General features: G+C 28.6%; 2 protein-coding genes across 6 annotated transcripts; one reads left to right on the forward strand and one right to left on the reverse strand.

Moving 5' to 3' along the window:
• Window positions 1–350: 350 nt before the first annotated feature.
• LOC114131056 (mucin-2-like) lies at window positions 351–8,387 on the forward strand. Its single transcript, XM_027996179.2, has 2 exons — window positions 351–633; window positions 4,634–8,387. Exon 2 carries the CDS (start codon window positions 4,640–4,642, stop codon window positions 7,769–7,771), a length of 3,132 nt encoding a protein of 1,043 aa, XP_027851980.2. The 5' UTR covers window positions 351–633; window positions 4,634–4,639; the 3' UTR covers window positions 7,772–8,387.
• Window positions 8,388–11,231: 2,844 nt separating this feature from the next.
• On the reverse strand, window positions 11,232–26,255 carry LOC114131053 (intersectin-1). 5 transcript variants are annotated; one of them, XM_027996171.2, is made up of 29 exons: window positions 25,987–26,253; window positions 23,753–23,927; window positions 23,521–23,663; window positions 23,116–23,454; window positions 23,003–23,054; window positions 22,639–22,797; window positions 22,082–22,567; window positions 21,876–22,014; window positions 21,498–21,815; window positions 21,197–21,434; window positions 20,850–21,120; window positions 20,591–20,792; window positions 19,373–19,487; window positions 18,748–18,917; window positions 18,229–18,390; window positions 16,816–16,857; window positions 16,554–16,700; window positions 16,335–16,488; window positions 16,107–16,271; window positions 14,113–14,228; window positions 13,447–13,553; window positions 13,269–13,341; window positions 12,994–13,200; window positions 12,844–12,927; window positions 12,483–12,779; window positions 12,224–12,419; window positions 12,082–12,159; window positions 11,801–11,971; window positions 11,232–11,678 (listed from the first exon to the last, which is right to left on the reverse strand). In XM_027996171.2, the coding sequence occupies exons 2-29, from the start codon at window positions 23,902–23,904 to the stop codon at window positions 11,527–11,529; spliced, it is 4,935 nt and encodes a 1,644-aa protein (XP_027851972.2). In that variant the 5' UTR covers window positions 23,905–23,927; window positions 25,987–26,253; the 3' UTR covers window positions 11,232–11,526. The 5 variants fall into 5 exon arrangements, with proteins under 5 accessions (XP_027851972.2, XP_050057579.1, XP_027851973.2 ...); XM_050201622.1 differs by lacking the exon at window positions 25,987–26,253 and adding an exon at window positions 25,787–25,977; XM_027996172.2 differs by lacking the exon at window positions 25,987–26,253 and adding an exon at window positions 25,696–25,977.
• Between the last annotated feature and the right edge of the window lie 252 nt (window positions 26,256–26,507).

Consider the following 26,507-nt stretch of genomic DNA (forward strand, 5'->3'; position numbering starts at 1 on the left):
GTCGGCCAAAGAAATAAAAACGGTTCGTCTGCAGACGGGTATCGTTAAATTAAATCTAACAACAACAAAAACAACATCAATAAAAATAATAATAATAATAATAATAATATTAAATAACTCTCACACCCTACTAGTGTCTCCGCCCCTCGGCTGAAGTTGTGTCATTATACAAAATAATAATAACAATAATAATACGTTTTATTGGATTATTTTTTTCTCTACAATTTATCGATTTATTTTATTTTTTCTTCGTAAATCGGACACAGAAAAACGAAATTTATTTACGAATATTTTTCGGACATTAAAACCCACGACGACAACCTGCGCCGCGGTGGCAGTGTTGGACGTCGAGCGGCAGTCTTCTTCTCCCCGGTCACCGGTGTGCAGCGCGCGCCCGCCAGCCACACGGTTGTAATAATCGCTCCGCGGCCGTCGGACGCAGAGCACTTGTCAATTCCGCCGCCGCCACTTAATGTTATAATTTGTCACATTACTGCTGCTGTACGGATACATATAGTCGCGATCGATCATATATTTATCGATCATTAACGAGCAGTAATAGCGACCGTCACAACACAATAATTCGAGTGATCCATATAAACGGAACGATCGATCGATCGATTTAAAACAACCGTGAGTACCATACCATACATAATAATATAATTTAATGTAGTGTTATGATATGTCATTCATTCGAAATATAAAATATTTTATAATGATATACATCTCGTTATTATTGCATGGGACCGAGAGTTTAAGCTTCTGACCGAACTGCACTTTAGGTACATTAAAATATCGACTAGATGCCTATTTTATCGCTTGACTTGTTGACTTATACTTAAAAGTTCAGAATTCTTATTTAATATTAATTTTATTATTGTCACTGTAACCAATAGGGTATATACCTAAAAAAGATACTACAAATAAAATATTACCTAGGTGGCTAGGTATAATACCTATAATAAAAAAATTTCTTTTACCATAAATTGTACATGATACTGATTTTAAAAATGCTACGTGTTAGGATCAAAATATTTTTTCTCAATAACACGATTTCAAATTCAACATTAAAGTATTTCATCGATTTTCTGAATCAAGTATTTTTTTTTTATATATACTTATATATATATTTTGTATATTGTGTATATAATGTGTTTAAATTTAATAACAATATAAACAAAAAATTGTTTTTTTACACTATTTCTATTGTTGTTATTACAATATCTACAGTTTTCTTGTATTAATTTTTTTATTAAAATAAAATTCATATTAAAAAAATCTATATTTATTTTTTATTATCATTATGATTATTACTTACTCTTATTCTTATACATACATAGTCGAAGGTTTTTGACCCGAAAAATATTTGTCCAATTCCATCCGGTTTTCATGTCCAATACTTAACCACCGGAAAATTACAGGTTTTAGCTTGTATTTAATTTTTTAGATCGTCAATATATACATAAATTGGTTTTTTAAAATTTTTTGTAGTAATTAATCTAAAAAAGTTTTCATGGATATCCATTGCTAATTTATTTGAATGTTTTCTAGCTAAATTTAATTATAATATTAAACACGAGTAAATGTAAACGGTGCGTTGTGGATAGGTGCCAATAATATAATAGGAAAGACTTTTAAAAATCTTACATGACGTGACGATTAAATTTATTGGCAAAAAAATGTAGATTTTTCATAGTTTCAGAATTCATTGTAAATTCGACGGGTGATTATTGGGAGTTTTTATACAAAACATTTTAAAAATAAACTAGAATACTTACTTTAATGTCGATGAACTGCAATATAGTTTTAAAAAATTGTATAGGGATAATCGACAATCTTATAACGATACGGTATAAATATATTAAAGATTATAAAAATGGCTGAAATCTACTTGTTACCAACCACGCAATGGTTCATTGAAGTTATAGTGTTATACTTATATAGTATTTATAATAATTAATAAAATAATAATATTATTAATTAATTTTATCATTACAGTTGACTTTTAAATGCCTTATTATCACTTACATACCCTTGTATTATAATAATTATATACCTATATTACAATACATATTATTACATACCTATATTATGTAGTTATTCGGAAATTGATATATTTTTAAAAAAATTGTGTGAACATAAAATATATTATTATACTACTGTGATACAAAATTATCACAACAATAATATAGGAACGTATATAATATTATAGCGAGATTAAGTATACTTTGATCGACAACTAATTGGACAATTTCTCGTACTACAGCGAGATTAGAAAATGTAAGTAAAAAAGTCTTCTTTTACGTTGTATATATCTATGATGGTTTTATTCATCATGATAAATTCTTATATTTGATAGGAATGTGGATTTCAATAATAATACTAGTAAAAAGTAATCTAGTTATCCCAAGCAAAACTTAAGAATAGAAACCGGATAAGGAAGAAAGTGATTGTGGAAATACACGCATTTCTCGCATAAAATTTATATTTTTATACTGAATATAGCTTCGAGGACATAATTCTATTAAAACTGATTATTATTATAAAAAATTCGAAATCTTCAACACGAGACTTACTTATTAGTTATTTCGTAAATTCAATTTTTTAAATAGAAAAATAATAAGACATAATGCATAATATTCCTTCACCATACTAACCTCTGTTAATATTTTGAAGTAAAAATGAAAAAAAAAATTATAGAATAAAAAATAAAATAAACTTTCAATAATAGATAAACAATAATAATGATATTAATACTATGTTTTATAAATGCACATTTGTAATTTAGTGTTGTTGCGATTTCACCATTGCAGGGTTTAGGATAAAACGATACGCAGAAAATTTTAACGCTTGATACGTAGAAAAAATGAATTCAAAAGTCGGTTATTATTACTGTGCTATTATATTATATAGTTGTAACGACAACATAACAATACGTGAATACGCCTCGACCAAGAGAAACACTAACAATAATGCATACGTCAAAATTCGAACAAATGCAGCGTTTCGAGATCCCGTACGTCAAAAAATTGTTTCGCGTTTCCCGTTCTTCCGTACACGAGACTTAAACGCTCGCAAAGATGTAATACGCATACGAGTGACTTTCGCTTGAAATTGAAAAAAAAATCAATCTATTTAAAATAATAATATGAATAATATAATATAATGATGTGATTTTAATTGGTTTCGGTCGGGTCGTTAAAAAGTGGGCCAAAAAAAAAAAAAAAGTGTAGTTCAATAGACGCGTATTGAGGACAATAATAAACTGATGTATATAGGCTGGTAGGTAGGTGGCATTAGGTATATTACACGGGTAGGTAGTGAGTTTGGTCGGTCGAATGAATATGTTATCCGCTTATCTACACGCGTAGGTATAAATACTGTGTACATATATTTTCTATATATTATAATGCTCACGATGTATACGTACTCGACTACCTGTACTCGTACAAAAATATCTGATATATTATAATGCGTGTACCCTGGTTATTAATAATCCGTAACTCTAACCTACACACGTCGTTTCGTTCCGATTATAACCGTACTTACTAAAATAATACGATATGAATGTATATGATGATGTATATATTATACACACACACCGCACATGACTCCGCTGCATTTCCGTGTAACTGGTTTTTGTAGCACACTCGTTATGTCGGGGCGCCTACCTATATAGTATAATATCGTAGACGCCGTCTCGGATTGCCGGTCGTTCGCAGACACCTCGACAAACCAAACTAAATAACATTATATATAATACTACAATGTTACTAATTTTATTGACATTCAGTAGAAATACACTCGTGTTGTATACGCTTTAAAACCATTTTATACACACTTTATGGTCTTCTCACCCGTCAACATAATAAATATATGGTTATAAACAACCGACGAAGTTACAATACACGTTAAAGTTTTCGAGATCCCGATAGAGTGTAATAATATAATTTAGCCGACGGTATGAAGGAGCAGCAGTAGACTTAAAATCAAATTATTATGGACGTTTATACATAGTATTGTTTATACGTCATAACATTATTATAATCCATACTCTGCAGGAGAGTAGTATCGTAGGTAATTTAAACAACATCACTACAGTAAATGCGTTCACTTCAACAAAATAACAGTACTTAGATACCTATTTGAAACCCATACAAATATTATGTATGAAATATAAATATACACTATACAGGTAGATAGGTAAGATTACTGGGTGAAAAAAAATGTATTGTACAAAGTGAAATTACGTTTATTCCTAGATATTTTCTGTGTCATTTAGATATGCTAACGAGTACTCTTTTATTGTCATCGGTATTCAAAAAGAAAGTTGTGACAACATATGTATACTATTAGGTATAATATATTATTATGTACGCGCGGCACATATATAGGTAAACGAACGTGCGTTCTCTTTATGGTCAAGGTCGTGCGTGATTGACGGTCACGTCTTTTCTTCGTTTGTTTTGTCGTGTGATTAAAATAATAATAATAATTATGGTAAATTAATAAATCATCAGTGTTTATCTACCAAAATTTACCTACAAATTATCTTTAATCTGATAGCATTTTTCAAAATGTTGTCTGATTTTTCTATTGCAAAGAAATATATCATGATCTATTCCTGTTTCAGGTTCAAATGGAGGGGTGGCGGCATCTGAAGTTGGTGTGTGGTGTCTCGGCGCTGTTATTCGCTGCGTGTTTGGCCCGGCCACAGGATTCCTCCGCTGTCGCAGCCACCGTCAAAGAAGTGCCGCAGAGACCTATGACTCTGACCAATGGCTACCATCCATCATCGTTTCCGTTCAACAACGGTGAACCATTCGTCGTTGATCCCAACTCAGGTTCAATAGACTTCAATACTAAACCACCTTCGGGCGCGGCCCAGAGGTCCGATGACTATTATGATTACGACGCTACAAAGTTAGAGGAGGTGCCATTCGACTATAAGGGCGATCCAATTGACAGGAAAGACGTGGCGGGACCAGGTCTGCTGCCTAGGCCCAACGATATTGCACCCACCAAAAACAAGCAGACGGACATCTATCAATTCCTGAACCTGCCCGTAAAGTATAGCTCTAGTGATCGGTTTCCGCTCATGTCCAGCTCATACGCCAACACAAAAATTCAAGGGTCAGGCGGGTCGTCGCCATCGTCGCCACTCAGCAATCACAAGATGCCATCCGCTTCAACTCAAACACCAACGGTAGTAACTTCTCCCACTACTACTGCTTCGTCATGGTACAATACCGTCAAGTTTACTACCGTTAGGCCCACTACTGCTCCGACTCGTGCCCCGACAACTCGTGCCCCGACAACTACCACGACGCCGGCCCCGGTTCAACAGCAAGAGGAATATGAATACGATTACGACTACCCTCACCCACAAGAACCGACGTTACACCATGAAACCACTACCACACAGGCAGCGATCAGTTCCACGACCACTACCACTACTTCCACCACCACTACCACCTTGAATCCGACCACAGCCGTTCATCTCACCAATCCGCCTCCACCGTTGTCGTCGTCGTCGTCATTCTTTATTACTCCTGAACCATCCACTGCTGCCACGAGCATATCACCGTCTTCAACCACAACGACACCATCAGCTCCGACTACCTTGCCCGTCGTCAACAAAACTGCGGGCTCTGTGCAGGTAACTACTGCCAGACCAGAGATCGATTCCAAACTGGACGGAACATCATTTGCTGATTACGACGATGCGATCAAACCAGCAGAGAAACCACACCCACAGGAGATGTATGGTCAACACTTTAAACCCTTAAACGGAAACTATCAGTTCGGCGGTGATAAACCGTATCCATTGATCACCAACAGCAAAGTGCCAATGACGTTCACCGCTCACGTATCATCTGGTATATCGTTGAACCAACCGAAGGATCAACCGTCGAATATCAAACCACCCCCAGCACCGGTATCGGAGGAACCGATATACTCATCTAGGCCTTTGCGCCCAGAAAATATAGAAGATACAGTAAAACCCGAGGAAACTGCTGTGTATGAAAATTCCAGAGTGACGTTTAATAGCGGTAAACCTGATTCTCCGATAAACCCAGAACTAGCATCGCCGTATTTAAAACCCAAACCGACAAAACCGAATGGAAATCCTGATCAGTTTGAAACAGTTTACTACAAAGTCAGGCCGGATACATATAATACACAACAACTTCCTAGTACGGTTTCAAACCGACCAACGAATCCTTTAATCCAAAGTCGACCATATCAACCAGAGCCGCCTGTAATAAAAACTTCCCAAGACATACCTAGAAAACCGGTGAATACAGAGCTTCAAATGTCTCAAGGACGACCACCACCATATCCGATACAACCAGATGTATATGTCAAAAATAAACCACAATACACTCCTCCACAGAGCCAACCAGATACATCTAAGTTTAAACCACCCAAACATGTGATAAACCATTTCATAAAAACCCAGCCTAACGAAGACAATAAAAGCTACGCTCTTCAAACTTCTTTCTCGATTGGTATGGACGGAGAACGGACAGATGCACGTCCAGCACAAGGTATCGGACAAGTTTTAATGGTTGAAGACGGTTCTTCTGAAATCGAAGTTAATCATACGGTACCAATTAAGACCAAATCAACTACGTCAATTCCACTCGTTCCTCCACCAAGACCTATCCAGAAACAACAACCACCGTATCCAAGACCTCAATGGGAGAACGCACCAAAACCTCCAACATATTATCCACCTCCAAAACGCGATGGCGCCATACCTCCACCACAAAGACCAAATTTACCCAACATTTTACCTCAATTCAGACCAAACGCCAGAGTCGATACACCACCAACGGTACCTCAATCACATTCCGCGACCATTGAAAGAGTTCAAATTCCAATAGATCATCTAAGACCCCCACCCCTTCCAAAACCCCAATTTTTAAAAGTAGACAGAAATGATGATAGTATTGATGAAGAAATTCCAAATATACCAGAAAAAGAAACAAGAATTTTGCAAAGACCCGGACCACAACCAGCAAAAGTGACTACTTTGCAAATGATCCAACACGGAACTCCGACAAAATTGAGGGATGATAATAAAGAAAATCCTGTACATATTATTTATGCAGCAAACACTCCACCAAAACCATCTGAAAAAATAATAGATGATTCCGTAATGCTAGACGTAAATGATAGATCTGATGTTCCAATATTAAAAACTAAAACTTCTAATATCAAGCCTACAAAAATGGACTTCCCATATCAAATCGTTAAACCTGATGAAAATCAAAACGGATCTTCGTTGGAGTATACAGCATATAGTCCAACAAAATTAGATACAATCAAACCAAATATTGATCAAGAATTAGTGCCAAACCTTCAAGATTATGTTCCAATTGTAACTCGTGATTCTACTTCAAACGTTGTGGTTTCGCAAAAACCAATTACGGCTACATTAAAAACATCAGAAGATAATCATAAGATAGTTGATGAAGGTCACAAACCACAATTGCAAAATTTTCAAATACCCTTTCAGCCAAGTTTAAAATTGCCAGAAAATAGTAATGGATGGTCAGTCGTAAGAAAATCACAAATTGATAACGCTTCTGAGAGAATAGATGAAACTGGTGATGTGGTTGGGTCTACAGAGAAGTTCGATCCAGATAATTTTAAACCGCAATTAGTTGGAGGTTTTATGCCAATAAGTCCTCCTTCAGAAGATGTAAAAGAAAAACAAACAGTTGAACAATCTGAAAGAGCAAGAAGATTTATAAGAGATTAACTGAATAAATAAATAATAATAATATTTATAAATCCATTGCAAATAGTATTAGAAATACTCAAATACATAAATTACATAAATAAACATGTCATAAACCCATAACTCATATTTTGTAAGCTGATCACCCTACAAGTGAATATTTATTTATTTATGTATATAATGTATAGATAAAAGTAGATACGATAACTAAAGTAAAAATATAAGACCTAACAGTATTTAATTGATTGTGTAATTTAAAATATTATAAAATAGGTATATTTATGTACAATATTAGTTTGTGCATAAACAATATACAGAAGTATTGAATTATAACATAACTTCACATTAAATGATTAACTAATAATGTACTTGCCCAATAAGTCAAATATTTATAATATTAATTTGATAAAATCATTCATCAACAATATTTATTTATAACATATTTCCTAAATATTGTAAAAACCATGTATATATATATATTTATTTTTATTTTACAAATATTGTAGACATCCTAAATGACAAATAATGAAATAAAGCTCAATAATTATACTATTTTATTTTGTATGTAATTTAATGCTAAGGAGTAGTTTTAAGCTATAGTGTTACATATATACTCGTATTATATATATATTTATGTCTTAAAATAATTTTTATAATTTGTACACAAATTGTTTTATGTATTTTATTTATTTTAATATCGTAGCGAAAAAAAATAAATATATTTGTTTGCAAAATATAAAAGATTTTTTTTCTTTACAGTAAAGCCAATTTATACTTATCTGTAGATTGAAAAGTACCTAAATGACAATTTTGAAAAGGCAACAAAAATTAGTCAGTATGTATAATTATGGTCATTGATTTATTATTAACTAATTTATTAATGATAATTGATAATATATAATTTGTATACGTAGGTAATTATTATTAAAAGTATTAGGTATGATTGAAATCATGTTTATTTTTGTTATTAAAATGTAATACAAATTTTTCTATTACAATTTTAAAAATATTTGTAGTAGTCTTGTCCCAAGTTACGAGTATAAGTTACGATTATAATATATTATAAAAACCGTTATCTCACTTTGCCACATAGTCTATATAATATTATAGTATATGTCGGGTGTACCTACTGCATCAAAATAGGCCATTATTATCATAAGCATTTAATTTTAATTCAATAATAAATAATATATATATATATATATATAAAAATAATGCATAGGTACGAAAGAAGATTCTAACCGGAGATGATCTTTCAGCCTAAATAAATATACCTATTTTAATGTTTCATTTTCATTATCAAATCTACTAGGTAACTATTTATATTTTGTAATATATTACCTGTATATAAATATATTGCAGTAATTTATTTTTCTATTAGTAATACGGCTGCAGGTTGAACTAATTTTTGTAAAAAGAATTAAACAAATCGCATATATTATAATTAATAAATAATAATATTTCTAATTGTTGCCTGTTATTATTAAAGTCAATACCAACGAATCATAGAATATTATAGTGTGGATAGGTTTGTGTCTCGTGGTATGTAAATAATATAAAATGAAAATAAATTTCAAATAGGTATTTTGAAAATTGTCTTGCGGATGTTGCAAGCCATTTAGTACTCGATCGAGTATCAGAAAATGAATTAAATCGGAATATCGTATTAGAGTAAACTAATGAAATTATTCCAAGTCCTCAAATATTCAAGTAAAAATTATTTTAAATTCTAAGGAATCAAGTTATTGTAACGACTGGGACCTCTTCAAGTCCAAGAGGATTCTTATGAATAGTTTTTTTTTTGTACGATACGTATGCCCATCTGGACAACATCAGATGATAATCATCTCATATTCTCATAGGTAATAATTAGTAAGTATATTTGAATGGCTAGTCATTGGTTTTCAATATTGTTTGTTTAATTAAAATATATCTCTTATTGTGCTTTTTGAAAATAAAGTTTATGTCAAAAATATTTATAATATTTTGACTTCCGTTCACCAAAAAAACAACTCCGAGTCACGCCATTGATATAATATTAGTCATAAGCATTATTAATACATAATGGTCAAATACAGTTTAAATACATGTTTTGTATAAGTTCTATACTAGTATTTCGTGAAGAAAAACAATTTATTGTGTCTTTATTTTTTCGTATAGATATTTGCATTATATTATATTATATTATTTTATATTAATACAATAATAATAATCTTCTTAACCAAATACGCTTCATAAAAACGTTTAAAAAAATGGAAGATAATTCCAAACAAATTAACAACAGTATTGCGTCAGGAAGATCGTATAGTACAGAGGTAACGGAAAAAGATTTTCTACTGGATGTACAGATCAAGAAACCAGAGCTGGTATCGTTAAAATGCAGAAAACTTGAAAAAATGCACTCTGATATTATTGAAAATGATTCAGAAGTACAGCCGTCTGAGTCTACGGTGGACATTAAGATTGAGGAGCCAAAAGCCGAAGAGGCCAAACAGATATTTAGTGATGTATCTCCGGATGACTAGACACGCGAACTCGTGTTATCCGGTGTAACTGACGAGTTACTAGTGGCGGCCAATCGGAGGTCATTAAATTTGCCTCCCGTTTCATTATTCTCGAGCGACGACGAATTGTTGTCAAGTTTTAGTGACAGAAGTACTACGGAATCATCTGAAGTAAGCGAACCAAAGAGTTATACATCTGTGTTAGAAAAATTGTTACTAAAAAATTAATTAAACGCCGTTTCCTGTCTGCATTAGGGAAGGGATTACTTAAAGTAAGCAGAAGTTTATGCTGCTGGCGGTGCAAATAATTCAGTTCTGGAGTCCAATCGCCCGGACATAGTATTATTAATTTGTTTCTATTTTGTTTTTTAATACCATCTATTTTTATGATAGGTATCATAATTTATATATTGAGTTATATTATATTCATAAAAAGTATAGAAAATTTGTTTTGTGTTGTTTTGTAAAAAAAATAAAAAATACTTGTTTAAAAATCACTGGTTCATTCAATTGACTGATAGGTCATAGGTATAATATAAGATGAAACAATTAAAACGAGATGATTCATATTATATTCTGTAGTGGTTTGTGTGTAATTACTAGTTAATTAAAATTCATAACCACGAAAACAAGTTATAATCAATGCTTTTGATTATTATTATAGTATACTGTACAGTACAGTATACTCTATAGTCTATACTATAAGAGAAATTATAATCACAACTCTCAACTCTCAAGTAAATATTATAATTATTATAATATTTACTTGAGACAAAAATAACAATAACAATTATTGTTATTATATTGTAATAGGTAGTTTGAAATGGTTGTCAAGTCTAGTTTAGATAGACTTCCACACATTTTTGATTGTATCCCCCTAAATCCTAAAAAAGAATTATTAAAAAAATTTACTCTCTAGCAACTGACTCTTTAGCATGGAATAAATACTCTAAAGGTATATTTATTTATTCAGTAGCTAATAAGTAAAATTCAATAATATTTATTATAAGCTAATAATAATTAAATAATTGTAATATTTTAATAATAATTATTGGTAACATAATTTTTTTTGTACATATAAATCTATTAAACCATTCACATATAAATCAATCCAATATTGGTACAAAAAAATGAGATTAATACTTAACAATTAACATACAATAAATAATTTAATAATATTAAATCTAAGTAGTAAGTAAGTATAAAAGTTAAAATAAACTAAAATAATCAGTATATAGTTTTCTTCAATTGAAAAAAAAAATGATTTCTTTATCAATTTGTATCAAATAGGCATAAATCCAACTTTAAAGTTATAACACCAGTCTGTACTTCTCTCAACTGCAAATGTTTAGTAAGAGGTCCTCTGCTATTTTTAGTTGATTGGATTATCTCTGATACACGAATTTCAGATCGTCCTAAGAATTCTACAATAAAAAAATTAAATTAAATTAAAAGACAGATTAAAGTTTAAAAATAAATTAAAAAAATGTTTTTATCTTATCATAATTTTCATATCAAACAAATTTTAGTTTAAAAGCATCATTACCATCGGGAGAATAATGTCCTTTATTAAACACTGTAACACAAAGAATATCATCTTGAATATCTTTGACAAGGAACTGCATTGATGAATCCCACTTAGGATCAGGAGATTCATTTACTGGTGTACATTGTTTTCGAGATCCCATACTAACTTCACAGAATACTGCTTTTTTACCTAAACATAATTTCATTTTATACATTAAAATTAATAAAACAATATTTATAAGTATAAAATTATCAGTTTTCAGTCATTTAAAACAAGTTAGTTAATTTATGATAAATTACCGAGTTTTGGAGTTTGAAGTTTTCTACCATCCATAACAATAACTAAGACTCTGCCACAAGCACCAAAATCTGCTTTTTCTAAAGCAGAAAAATATGTTTAAAAACATTATAATTATACTAATAATAATATTAAATAACGTACTTGATTCCATCAATTGTTTTTGATTCTTTTCACTAGCAATCAAAATCTTTTTGGCTTCATTTAATTTTTTTAACCACAAGTTTCGTTCATTAATACTTGGAGATGACAATAGTATAGGTACATTATCATAATCAATTCGAAATTCAACACTATCAGTCACTGAGTCAGCAATATTCAATAGCATTAATAAAAAAGGCTAAATAACAACAAAATAATAACTTGTTAGTTATTTAGTTTAAAAAAATATATAAGAAATTACTTGTTTATAAATTTTGAATGAATCTCCTAAAAATTTATCAAATGAAAATGATTGTCCTGACAAAGTAGCTGGTTTTACTGGTTTAACAAGAAGAAACATATCATTCATCAAGAACCCAACAAGTTCTTTACCACTTTTAGTTTTTGATAAAGATCCATAATGTAGAAATTTTCTTGACCCCAAGGAATTAGTTAATGAGTTAAATATTAACTTTTCACTTAATCCTTCACTGTTTACATGTGTTTGCAACCACTCTAAACGGTCAGAATTTTCTTTTTCTCTGACACCTTCATTCACCTATTAATTGAAAAGAATAAGAGTTATTTAATATATATTTTATAGAAAATAAATCTAAAAATACTTGAAGGCATATTTCTTCAGCTTTAGCATGTGCCTCTTCTAGGTGCAAACGATCTGGATGAGAATTTGGAGTATGATCTAAAATCTGTAAAAATAAACAATAATAAAATATATATTAAATTCTATGATTTTAAAAATATTTTTTACATACCTTTTGTACAAGTAAAGGATATTTAGTAATTCGTTGCATGGGTTTAATCAGAAATGAACTCAATGGCAATCCTTTAATTCGAGAATCACTTTGGCAACGTTTGGTGACTTCGCAAAAAGCTGGATTAGTTTCAGTAAGTTTTTGTAAAGTGATTGCAGCATTTAATTGACAACTACAAAACCGTACATATCTAGTCATTTTTGGAAACTAAAAAAAAAAAACAAAAAAAAATACATAAGTATATATTATAATGAATTAATTTTATTATTTCATACATGTTCACACAAAATATCACCAACTATTCGTACAATTCCAGCAGGACTCATATCTCTACGCACCCGTAATGATCTGCAAAATATTTTGATATTAACTAACAAGGTTTAAAATAACAGTTTTAAGTCAAAATTAAATATTCTAAAATATTTATATTTTTTTTGTACTAAAATAACTTACGTCAAAAATATTTGATTACACTCTATAATTTCTTCCCAATTAATAAAAATTTTACAGATGTCGGATTTAGTGAGAACGCCACTTTCATATAATGGCTTTTCAAACACCTAATTAACACAAAATGCATATTATTGCTGAACTAGATAGGTTTGATATTTTAAATACAAATAATTTAGAATAAATTATACAGTAAAATGATCAAATATTATAAAATTTGAATTTCCAAGTTGAATAGCTTATAAATGTAATTTATAAACTATATTGATATGCAATTTGTTTTCTTAACCTTTACAACATATTATACATTGCCACTAAAAACGTGTAATAAAATTAAAAATTGTGAACATAGTTGCATTTTATAATATGTAGCAAAAATTAAATTAGGGGGGTAGCCAGTGGATTTAGTAAGAAAAAATATTGTTGGCATCATCAAAAATAATAGTTTGTCATACTAATGTTGATATGAATTTCATGGGTTCAAAATTAAAATTTTTTATTTTAGATTTCCTATTTCTTATTAATTCTTGGAGTAACATTTGTATATTCTTAATAATTCTCTCTTCAGTTGATAACCAAACTTACATAAAAATAACAATTTTAAATCATATAATGGTTGGTAAATAATCAAGAAATAACTAATTAATAGAATTTAATAAGTATAAATACTTCGTGTACTGCAGTCATATCTTCTATATAAGCCTGTTCAGTAGTAATCAATTCATGAATATGCTGTTGTCGTTTTCGTTCTTCTTTATTTAATTTCACTTTAATTGTCACTTCAGCTACATGGTTATAATACAATAGAATATTAAATATTTTTCATAAGATTTATCATATTAGACTAAAGGTAATCTAATATTATACGTTGTGTATATTTATTTATTTAATATTTAATGTAGGTAGAGATGGTTTTTATTTTAAAAACTAAATAAGATGATATAATGTGGATTATATATTTTGGTTTTTCTTATAATATTCAACTGCACAACAAATTAAGAAAAGTAAAATTAAATTGAAAAAATAACATTAAAATATCATATACGTTTGCTTAAATATATATATATTGATATTTAATTGATGATTTACTAAATTAATTATTTTAATTCAAAAAATGTTAATAAAATAATAGCTTAAGATTAATACAATTATTGTAAGTGATCACTTTTAACTTTTAAGTGACTGGAAATTGACATTTTAGTATTCATAGGTACATGTGTATTGTGTAAATTGAATGATAAAACATACTTATATTAATATTAGTCTGTTTTAATAAATAAAAAATGAAATATTTATGAGTATATATATTGTATAAATATCTCAAACAATAAATATATACTTGATTAATAATATGAACTTTCTAGCTTTTGGGAAAAGGTGGTAAGTAGAACAAATTGAAAAGATTTTTATAATAATTTAAATGTTTTATATATTTTTAAATACCATTGTGAATAGAATATAATATTGTGTAAGTGATAAATAATACAAATTAATTCTAAATTTATCACACATTACAACTATTTATAATGAACTCCTCTAATTGTTATGATATAATAATATATGAGTTAGTAATACAATTACTACATTAACTATTTAAATACAATATAAGTAAATTTGACTACATATCATGCAAATTTAACAATAGATAAGAGGTAATTAATATTTAACAAAATATTATAATATTGATAATAGATGAACAATTTTAGAATTATAACTTTTGTGGAATAAGTTATTTAGGCGTTTGTTCGTAAATTTAAGTAGATATATAGTAACACTGACACGTATATAATAATAATAACAACAATTATCAGTTTAAGAGATTCTAATATAAATATTAAACAATAATGACAAAAAAAAAAAAATTAAAATTCACATAGTATAATCAAGTTATACAATAAATATCTAAAAAATAAATAATCTAATAATAAAATGGAGGGAAAATATTGCACTTAAGTAAATCATAAAAAAGAATAATTCTACTAACACATAATGTATGTTATTTTACAAATTAAATTTGTATATTAAAAGTGATAATTTGGTAAATAGTATTAATTAAATAAATTAACAGAATATTTTTTTTATAAATGGCTGACCCATCAATTGCAATGATTATAATATGGGTGTTTGAAAGCTAAAAAAAATAATACAAGTCTTGTTTATGACTAAAAGTTATTTTCTTAACTTTTATAATTAAAAATCATAAATATTAAACTTACTTACTAATCAGGCTTTGAAAAAAATAATACATAATTTAATCAAAAATAATCATACAATATTCTGAAGTTCATCCGCCTGATGGGTCGTTAGCCAGTGAACAAATGACTATAACAAACTCCTACAAAAACAAAAAACAAAACAAAAACAAAAGAGACAGAATATAGAAGATGTTAGTATAAGTTTTATCTTATAATCTATTCATAACAACTTATAATAAAATTATTCTAACTATTTAGAAGAGTTCATTATAATCTTTTGAACGCATTAAAATATGATTTCATGATCAATAATTTAATTTAAATTTTCTATTAGTTGTTAGTAATCCATAAAAATTTTGTCAACTGATTTTTTTTATTATTTAATTGAAACATACATATTTTATACAAATAAAATGTATGTAATAAAATTATTATCTAATACTATAAATGTTAATTTATATTACTTACATAGAGGTGCCACGTAATTACTCGGAAACAATCCAGTTTTTCCATTTAATTCTCCTCTCCACCAAGCTTGCTCATCTTTTGACACCAATGTTATAATCTCATCCTTTTGGAACGTTAATTCATCATTGTGAACCGCATTAAATGGAAATAACGCTATGACTTTTTCTGGAAATAATAGTATTATTACTAAATGATTAAACAAAAAAGACAGTACTATTATTGTGCTACCTTGAGTATTATTGGAGGAAGGTGTTGTAGTAGTAACAGGAATTACTGCAGATTGATTACTTTTTGTAGCGGGTGAATTTGCTCTACCAGTGTTACCTAATGGTTTTACATAAGATGCAGGAAACCAACCAATTTGACGTTTTTGTCCTTTTGCCTAATATCACATTAAAAAAATTATTTTTCAAATAATGATCATGCATTTTAATTATGATTATTTACTTGTAACTCTCCTTCCCACCAACCAGTGGTAGTCTTCTTTCTAATTTTTACCAATTGTCCTCGTTGTAAACTTAATTGTTCAGTGCTAGTGGCTGTGTATGGTGCAATTACAGTTGCTACTTCTGCTTTTTTTGTTCCTTTGGATATCTGGTTAAACATACATTTCAGTTAACAATAACTTTAAAATTTTATATTAAAGCTTTTGTTATTATATTTAACAAAATGTATTTCATGCAAACAAAACACTGAAAGCAAATTTTACCTTGTCATCATTTTCACTATCTTCTGTTGCGCTGCTTTCCCTCTGATGACCAAAAACACAAGCCATAGGCAGCAACAAACAAACAATAAATAAAATTCACAAAAATACACAAAAAGCATGGAATGATAGCAACTAGATAAAATGAAGGATGTTAGTAAAAATAAATTTGTGAAAAATTAAATCAAAATATTTAGTTAACATGATATTATATTAATATTATTATAATAGATACTAATTAATGTATTAATTTATATTGTAATATTATTGCTTTAAACTTTAAAGTAAAATTAAGTACAAGTAATTCATTTATAGCAAGAAAAATTATTTGGCATAGAACATAATACTTACTAAAATAATTAAATATCAAATGAAATAGCAATTACATTTTTTTTTTTTTTAGATCTTTTTAAATTTCTCTAATTAATTTTACTAATTATACTTTCACAAAAAAGCAAAAAAGAGAGGAATAGAATAATATTTCAAGCCTGTAAATTTGTTTAGGCAAACCAGAAAGTTTCAATCTAAAAATATGTTTTTTTTTTTTTTATTGTTACCTAATGAATACCATATAAATATTAGTATTAAAAATAAGTACATTCTAGTTCCAAATTTTAAACTGTATATATAAAAATATATTAATAATATAAATAGGTTATTATTTAGTTATAATAAGAATTAACAAATTTGAAAATAATATTAATGAAAAAAAATTGAATTTATTGAACTATTTTTAAATATAGTATGAATATATTTCATAAAAAAATATTCACTTATGTCAGACTACCTGAAATCTATCGGTGTTCTACCCCTGCTTAAAAAATGTTCAATTTTAAAATACTGCCTATTTTATTATTTTCCTTAAAATTATATTAGTAATAAACTATAAAGGCAAAGTTGTAATGTGACTTATGAGACATCAAATTCAAAATTGTGTTCAATTTTAACTGAAGTACAATATGTAAAAAATATGTATGCCAATATGATACATAATATGAAAGCAGCGCAATACTAGCAGCTAGGTAAAAATTACCACTACACATAAATCATTGTTAAATGTGTAGTAAGTAGTGATATTCTCCAGTCTGAATACATCAACTCTGTTTATATTTCTTTTACAAATTGTGACATAGCAAATTCTTAAAATATATATACTTTTTCCAAAATATATAAGATGAAGATTTTTGTTTTTAATTATGATATTATTCAATCAATTTACTTTAAATTAGAGAAAATATTTTTGAGCTGTTTCTGGACAATTAATAGTTTCTACAAAACCAGTCAATAGTTTTAACCTCTAAAAATGGATTAAAATATTTATGAACGTGTTAAATGTTTAAACAGAAACAGTAAGTGTTGAGTGTATTACAATATTAATAGCAATTTGTTTTTTATTTAACTTAATTGGATTCATACCTTTGTTGATGCTAGATCTGGTGTCACTGACCTACTACCATCAGGTTTATGAGGTTCAAGCATAATAGGAGTAGTTAATGGTGAAGAAGTAACAGAAGTTTCTGATTTTACTGATGAAGCTGTTTCGAATGGAGGATTCTTATTCATAGTAGTTTCCTTAGGCTAAATATAATCATATTAATTAAAAAATAAAATTCAATTCAAAACATTATAAAAAAAATTAGTACAATGAAACCTCAATTCTATTAACTTTTAAATTTTAAGTGTACAATTAAAATTATTTAATATCTATTAAATGATGTTAAAAATTAAATAGTTTTTGATTATTATTAAGACAAGATTAATGTGATATAACTATAGCAAATAAAATTTAAATTATTAAGGTTACATTAATAAATAAATAATTAAAGTTTACATTAATAAAAAATTTTATGACATATGTAAACTAGAACTATGGTAGTGGTTTCATTGTACTTACATGGTTTTTAAATATATCGATTTAACAAAAATAAACTTTACCTGAGGATCAAGATATTGCACATAATTAGAAGGAAATATTCCAGATCGGTCACCTATTATTCCTGTCCACCAATCACCGTCTTTTTTTGTTACTAGAACCACTTCATCCTGATTCATGTTTAAATCTCCAGGTTCCACAGACTCATATGGGTAGAGAACAATATAATATTCTAAATAATATCAAATGTTAATTAGTTCAAAATTTTTTTTTTAAGAAAACAACAAATTTTATAACACGTTTTGTTGAATGCTACCCAGGTCTGTTATCTATACTCTATTAATGATAAGAAGGAATTTTGGCATTCAACTTATGTTTAATGGCACGATTTACTATACAAAAAGTGTATATTCTGATTTATTAGTTGACAAACAGAAGTTTCTTAATAGCTATTCAACAAAAACTTATAGCTACTGCTGAGGTTCCTTCTTAACACCAATAGAGTATATACAAAACAATTTAAATTTATTAATAAATATACAACTGACTTAAGTTGACTATATTAATAAATTCTTAACATACATAAAATGTTAAAACAAAACAGGATACTGAAGATTGCAATGGATGAGAATATTTAGCATAAAATAAAACAAATGTGGGTATTAATATAATATTAAATATATAAACCTTGTTTATCAGTTGGAATACTTGTATCTTTGACTGTATTTTCAATTATTGACACACACGATTTTTTAAACCAGCCAACACGATTGTCTGAAGTTTTACCATACCACCAATCATCCTAGAAATAAACAAATATTTAAAATTAAGAATTAATTAAGTTCAGTTATAACTCTAATGAACTAATAAAATCATAGAATAAATAATCAAGTAATATAGAGGATAAAAGCAATAAAGAGAATAATAGAAATATTCATTAATATAGTTAAAGAGCCAGCCTTGGTAACAAATTAAATTTAAAAAGGGGGGGGGGTTAAAATTTTAGAAGGAAGTTAAAACTATAATTAAGTATACTGCAAGGGATCAAAGGAAGGAAAAAACATAAGAACCTTGACTTATAAAAGGAAAGACATTCAATGTGTAGTTTATTCTCAAGATGGAGTATATACATGAGGCGATGGTCCCCACTAAGTGTTCACATTACATTTAAACTGTACATTTTACTTTTAAAGAAATAAAAGTCATAATATTATCTAGGGCACCTCATAGACTTTTATTGATATTTTAATTTTTAAATGAGTTCTAGTAATGTAAAATATTAAAATATCAATAAAATCCTATAAGATTGATTCTGCTGAACAATAATTTGTTGAATTGTATCTATGTAAGATGGAGATAATCCCACATGCACACGCAGGTGTGCTCTTAATAGTTTTTTAAAATCATTTTCATTAAAATTGTAACCAAGAACTAGGTGTTCTTAATAACAGGAAAAAAATTAGACCCAACCAAGACCCTATTTATAGTCAATATTGTGCAAATTCAAATTGATTTACTGGATGTGGCTTGCAGGCTGCAAGTAATTTTCAAAATTATTGGCTTTTTCCATAATTCTAAAAGACTTCTAACATGAAGATGAGTTAAAGAGGAATAAATAAAAATAGTGAGAGTAGTTTATAATCAAGCTGTAAACGTAAAACCATGACTATAGATAACTATAATGTGATGATGAATGAAAAGTGTAAAAACCTTGTTATGGGTTAATTATTGAACATAAAATGTAATATAGTAATATTAAAAGGAAGAGGCATTAAAAGGGGAAAATAAGTTTAAATAACAACTAAATGTTCAAAATATAAACACTATAAAATTAAAAACCCCATAGAATTGTCTTATAATTGATTTCTATGATATATAAATAAATAATTAATCATTAATACATACTTGATTTTCAGTTACTTCAATAATATCACCAGCAATCAATGACAAATAAGTACTGTCTTTACCAGTCCAATTACTTAATGCTTGTGCTTTAATATTTACTGATTTACCAAGTCCTACAACAAGTTTAGTAGGATATGAAGTACTAAACTCATCAGTTTCAAATCCTTGTCCAAGCTCATTTTCTGGTAATTCAGCAATTCCCCTACAATTACATTATGTTATAAAATGTATTAAATATTGAATTGAAAAATATCTTTACTCTAATGGTTTTTGAGTAGATACAAAATTGTCTTCTAAAGGAGCCTGACGATTGGCAATAATATCACGAATATCATCTGAACCATCAACTGTTTCAACATAAGATTCTGGAAACCATCCCGTCTTGTTTTTCAATTCTCCTGTTAACCATCCAGGTTCTGCATTTTGTTCCAATGGAACCATAATAATATCACCGGGTTGAAAAGATAATTCATCAGTGTTGCGAGCTTCAAACTCATATAAAGCTCGACATTTTTTGTATGCACTTGATTCTATAAATTTATACATTATAAATAATATTAAAATTAGCAACTTTAAAATATATAAAAATAATTTATAAACTAGTACCAAGAGAAGGTGCAGACTTTTCTTCAACCCAGTCAGTAGTTGGTGCTGAATTCCATGCATCATCACCCCAAGATGACATTTCTTTTGCTTTACTTTTCTTCATTTCTATAACTTTCTTAGTGTTTTCTTCATAATTTGGATAGATTTTTTCACAATCTTCTACAAGCTTAGTCAACTGTGTTTTTAATTGATCAATAGAACTGTTATTATTTTCCACATCTTGTTTTTTGAGTTCAATCTAAAAAAACAGATAAGACAATTTAAAAATAAAATTCCAAATAATAATTAAGTATGATTTTACTTGTGAATTAAGATCATTAATTTTATCTTGTAAACTTTTGAATGATAACTTTTTATTTGAAATTGCTAATTGTGTTTGTTCTTGTACTTCTGAACTTTCAGTACTAGAATTCATTTTGTTCTTGGCTTCTAAACGTATTTTTTCTTGACTGACAGTGATAAGACGTTGATTTTGTTCTTTCAAAGTAGATTTTAAACGTGACATTTCATTCATTTGAGTGTCTCGTGTAGTACGCATACTATCAATAGTAGATTTTACTCCTGTTACACTTGCACGAGTCTCACTAATTTTTTGTGATAACTCACGCACTTTATCAGTCTAAAAATATTGAATTCACAGATTAATACACAAATTATTAATTTTCAATTAACAACTTACCATCTGTTGTAAATCAATGCTTAAGCTTTGATTTTTGCCTTTTAATTTCAATACTGTTTCTTGTTCCTTTTGTCGTTGTTGTTGAAGTTCCATACTTCTTTGTTTTTCCCACTCTAATTGGCGCTGCCTCTCCATTTCCCTTAATTTTATTAAAAAAAATCCAATAAATTATTATAATAAGTAAAACTTAACAAAATGAAACTTACTTCCTAGCAGCTTCTCTTTGTTCTTGAGCTCTTTTTCTTTGCTCTTCTCTTTCCTGTTCTAATTCTCTTTGTTTCCTCATTTGTATTTCAAGTTCATCTTGTCTCCTTTTTTCTTGTTCTAATCGTATTTTTTCTCTTCTATCTTGCTCTTCCCTTTCTTTACGCTCTCGTTCCTCTTGTTCTTTTCTCTGTATTTCCAATAGAGCTTTACGGCGTCGTTCCAACTCAGCTTGTCCTTTTTCAAAATTCTCTTTGCGTTTATCCTCAAAAGTTGTTTGATTTACTAAACAAGAATCAGACTCGGGAGTTCCTTCACTTGGAGCAGTTAAACTATTCTGACGTTGACGTCGAACAGATGGAGGTATAAGTTCAGGGGGTAAAGGAATGCGAATTTTTTCCCCGGATTTAGCCAAATCACACAAATACATAGCTAAGACAAACTCATCACAGCATAACTGACCATCTTTATCCATATCAGAGAGATTCCTTCAAAAATCAAAACACATTAATATTAATTACACATGAAAGATTTATAACTTGTACCAATAAAACTTTACCATATTTGTGCTAGGACATTTTGTGGTAATTGAGTGGCCACCATGATACCACGTGCTTGAACTCCAGTTAAAAATCCTGTCCTCGTGCGATCAGTAGTATTAAAAATTTGGGTATACTTCAATTTAGTTTGATGTGGTACTGCCCATTCCTGATTTCCACTATGATAAATAAAAATTTCATACAAGCAATCTTAATAGAATAATTTAACTATCATAGAAAAAGTAAAAATGTTATTAAAACATATTTCAAACATGAATTTGATATTCAATGAAAACTGTCTAAAAAAAATATTAAAATCTTAACAAAGTTCTGTTCATTAAATTTTAAATATATACCAATTCATAATAGTATTTTTAAACTTACGGAGAATCTATTGATATTGGCATTGGCATAGAAGCAACTGGTGTACCAGGAACTAAACAAGTAAAATAATAAAAATTAATATAATAAAAAACAGAATTATTTTCTAGACTTACGAGATGGTGCAGCAGGTAGTGCAGGTTTAATAGGACCGGCTTGACCTCCTAATGCCATATTATTTGCTACATTAGCAATCTGAACTGGAGAAGACCTATTTACAGTTGGACTAATTGTAGAATTCGCTGAACCAATAGGAGAAGGAGCTGCTGGTATTAATGGCGGTGTTACTGCTGGTATTAATGGTGGTGTTACTGCTGGTATTAATGGCGGTGATACTGCTGGTAAAATTGTTGTAGGAGATACATTTGACAATGGTAAAGTCATGGGTGGCGCAATTCCAGGAGTCATTGATGGAGGACTTGTAAGAAGTGGAGACGAAGCTTTAGGAACTGAATCTAAAAATATGCATTCTAAAATTAGTTTAATTTAATTAAGTATAAAAAAGGTAATTTTTAAATTACTTAGAGACTGAACAGAGTTCCATAAATTACTAGGGATGACTTTAGGTAACTCTAAACCTCTAAGTTTAAGGCTAATTAACTTGCAAGCAATAGTAAATTCAATAATATTCATTCGGCCATCTGCATCAGTATCAGCTAAAGCCCTAAAAATTATTTAATTTTAATATAATAACAACCTAAATAAAGTTAAAAATAAATAAATACATGATTAGAAATAGTTTTATAATTTTACCATATTGCACCAAGTACTAGTGGAGGTAGTCTAGATTGTAAAAGAAATCCCTTGGCCTGTTCACCTGTAATAACACCACCTACTGGTTTCAATGCTTGAAAATGTGTGCAAAAACGTGTCCATTCTTGAGGAGTAACCACCCACGGATCCATATTGCCAGGTTTATTAATTTAACCTAAAAATTAAAATTTCCAATAAATATACATTTCTTATTTTCTTATTATTTTTATTTAAAACATTGTTATAGGTAGATTTTGGTATGTTAAGTTTTGAATGTAAATAAATTTAATTTACTTAAGCATTATACACTAATAAATTTTAGGCCATATTTTAATATATTTATATTGGAAAATAATGAAATAAATGAGAAAAGATTTATAAAGTATTCTACCAATAATCTCTCTATGACTAAAATTTGATAAATTGCATAATAACTCTTGGCCATATTGATAGACGAAAATAAATTAATAACATAAATATAAACAATTTATGATAAAGAAAAATTCAAAATTTTAAATGTTGATAGTTGCTATTATAAATTATTATTATTATTTAAGCAATTTTAATAACCAATGGAATTAGATACTGTGAATTATTATTTATATTATTTATTATAATTGAAAGAATTACCCATATTACATTTAATAAAATATTAAGTTAAAATTAACTAGGTTAGTAGACTTGGATATTTAAAAATAATAAATGGTAGGCTATATATTTATACAACTATATATCTCAAACCAACAATATAAATTTTGAATAATAACTAATATAATACATTAATGTTTTATTTTTAAACATAGCAACATAATCTTAAATTTATATTCAACTAAATATGTTTATCTCGCAACTATAGAGATTGAAGATTTGCTTTTGCAAAACAAAGTGTTGCTGTCCAAGTATTAGAGAATTTTAGAAATTGCTAGAATTTTGAATATCTAGTAAAAAGTTAGGTACCTAATGCATTTAAAAGTAAATTTATGATTAGTTCATAGTTACGAAATTACAAACCCTTTTAATTTTATTGAGATTCATATAAAATATAAATAAATACGTACAATGTACGTTAAAAATTTTAGTAAGTATAAAATGGTTAAATAGTAGGTGGAATACATTAAACCCAACACTAAATTATTTCTTAAAAAACTTTATAACATTCTTAAGAAACTTAAAAAGTGAAGCAAAATACACATTTAATTATATATATATATAATTATTTTGCATTAATATGTAATATCTTATAATTTATGACTCACTAGTCACTAATTTCAATATTATAATCTAACAGTTAAGTAATTTAATTTAATATAATATTCACTATTAATGATTCTCATGTTTTGGTATCAATTCAAAATATATCTTAAAATCAGTTGCAGTTTAAAATCTTATCACACAATGAATTATATAATTTATAAAAAAAAAAATTGTTATTTTAAAGTAATAAAAAAATTTCTAGGTAGGTATTAGTAAAAAAATTTATAAAAATTTATAAAAAAAACAATTAAAACAAAATTCTATAAATTCATGAAATAAAAGTAGATAATAATATTTTGATCAGTGTTAGCTTTGAATTTATTATACTGAGGATATACAAATAAGCAAAGGGAGAAGAATATTTGACGAATAAAATTCAAGTAGATACCTATATGACCCAGAAACAAGGATAGATAGGTAATCGATCAATAATCAAAAATAAAAACTATGATACCTAGTAAACGTTACGGTTGTTAGCAGTACCTGCCAAATATTATTACACATATAGATAATACATTAAAATAGTGGATACGTGGATAATGATGATCAGGTCAATTTAATGGTAGTATTCGTCAACCGTTGTGAAAACAAAAAACGTACAGCTTTACATTGTTATAATATTATAATATCAATCTATTGGGAAGTGTAACGCAAGCGATGAATGGAAAACAAATAACGACAAACCGTACGATTTTATGGTCTCTACAGCGCCCACCGACGATACGAATAGTATTATTACATTTATCATATATTGTGTAAGTGCACAGTAACAGTATATACTATTATTAGGCGGCGATTCGCGGTAGCAGCAAAAGCAGCATCAGTAATGACGAATGGCAATTAACGATTAACTGTAATTAAAAAAAGAATCGTAGGTATTATGCGTGTCGGGCGACACAACAAACGAGCCAACGAGGCGGCTGGCGTGACCGTGAAAGGAACGCGACACACACAATACTGCGAATTGAGCGATCTCTTACCGGCGGCGCACACAGCTTTGACGGCGAACCCACACTCCGCCGATGCACTTATTTGATGGGCGTGTGTACGAAGCGTTTGACGAGAACGGTAGGAAAACAATTTGAACCGAGAATTTTAGGCTCGCGGTGCGCTAAATGTAATCGCCAGTTTTTTCGCCGCGTTATTTATCATTTGACGTTCACTTTTTTTTTTTCTTTTTTTTACCCCGATTTTCGACCGCCCGCCCACAAGGAAATATCACTTATCTATTATAACAAATAATAATAATATGTATAACAAAACGTATGTGTTGGTTCTTTTATCACTGCGCGGCGCGCGCAAGTGGTGCCTAAACGCGCGCGAAGCATCAACGATAAAAAAAAGTATACGTTTAAACAAATTTGTCGTCTGCTGTCGATTTACAACAGTGCTATAAATGCTAATCCATTGTATTCAATTGATTTAATTGAAGTTAAATGCTCGATTTACCGTCACGATTTTTATTACAACCGAACAACACTGAAAATATTTCCTTCTTATT

The sequence above is a fragment of the Aphis gossypii genome, chromosome 1 (genome assembly GCF_020184175.1).
Source record: "Aphis gossypii isolate Hap1 chromosome 1, ASM2018417v2, whole genome shotgun sequence".
NCBI classification, from domain to species: Eukaryota; Metazoa; Arthropoda; class Insecta; order Hemiptera; family Aphididae; genus Aphis; species Aphis gossypii.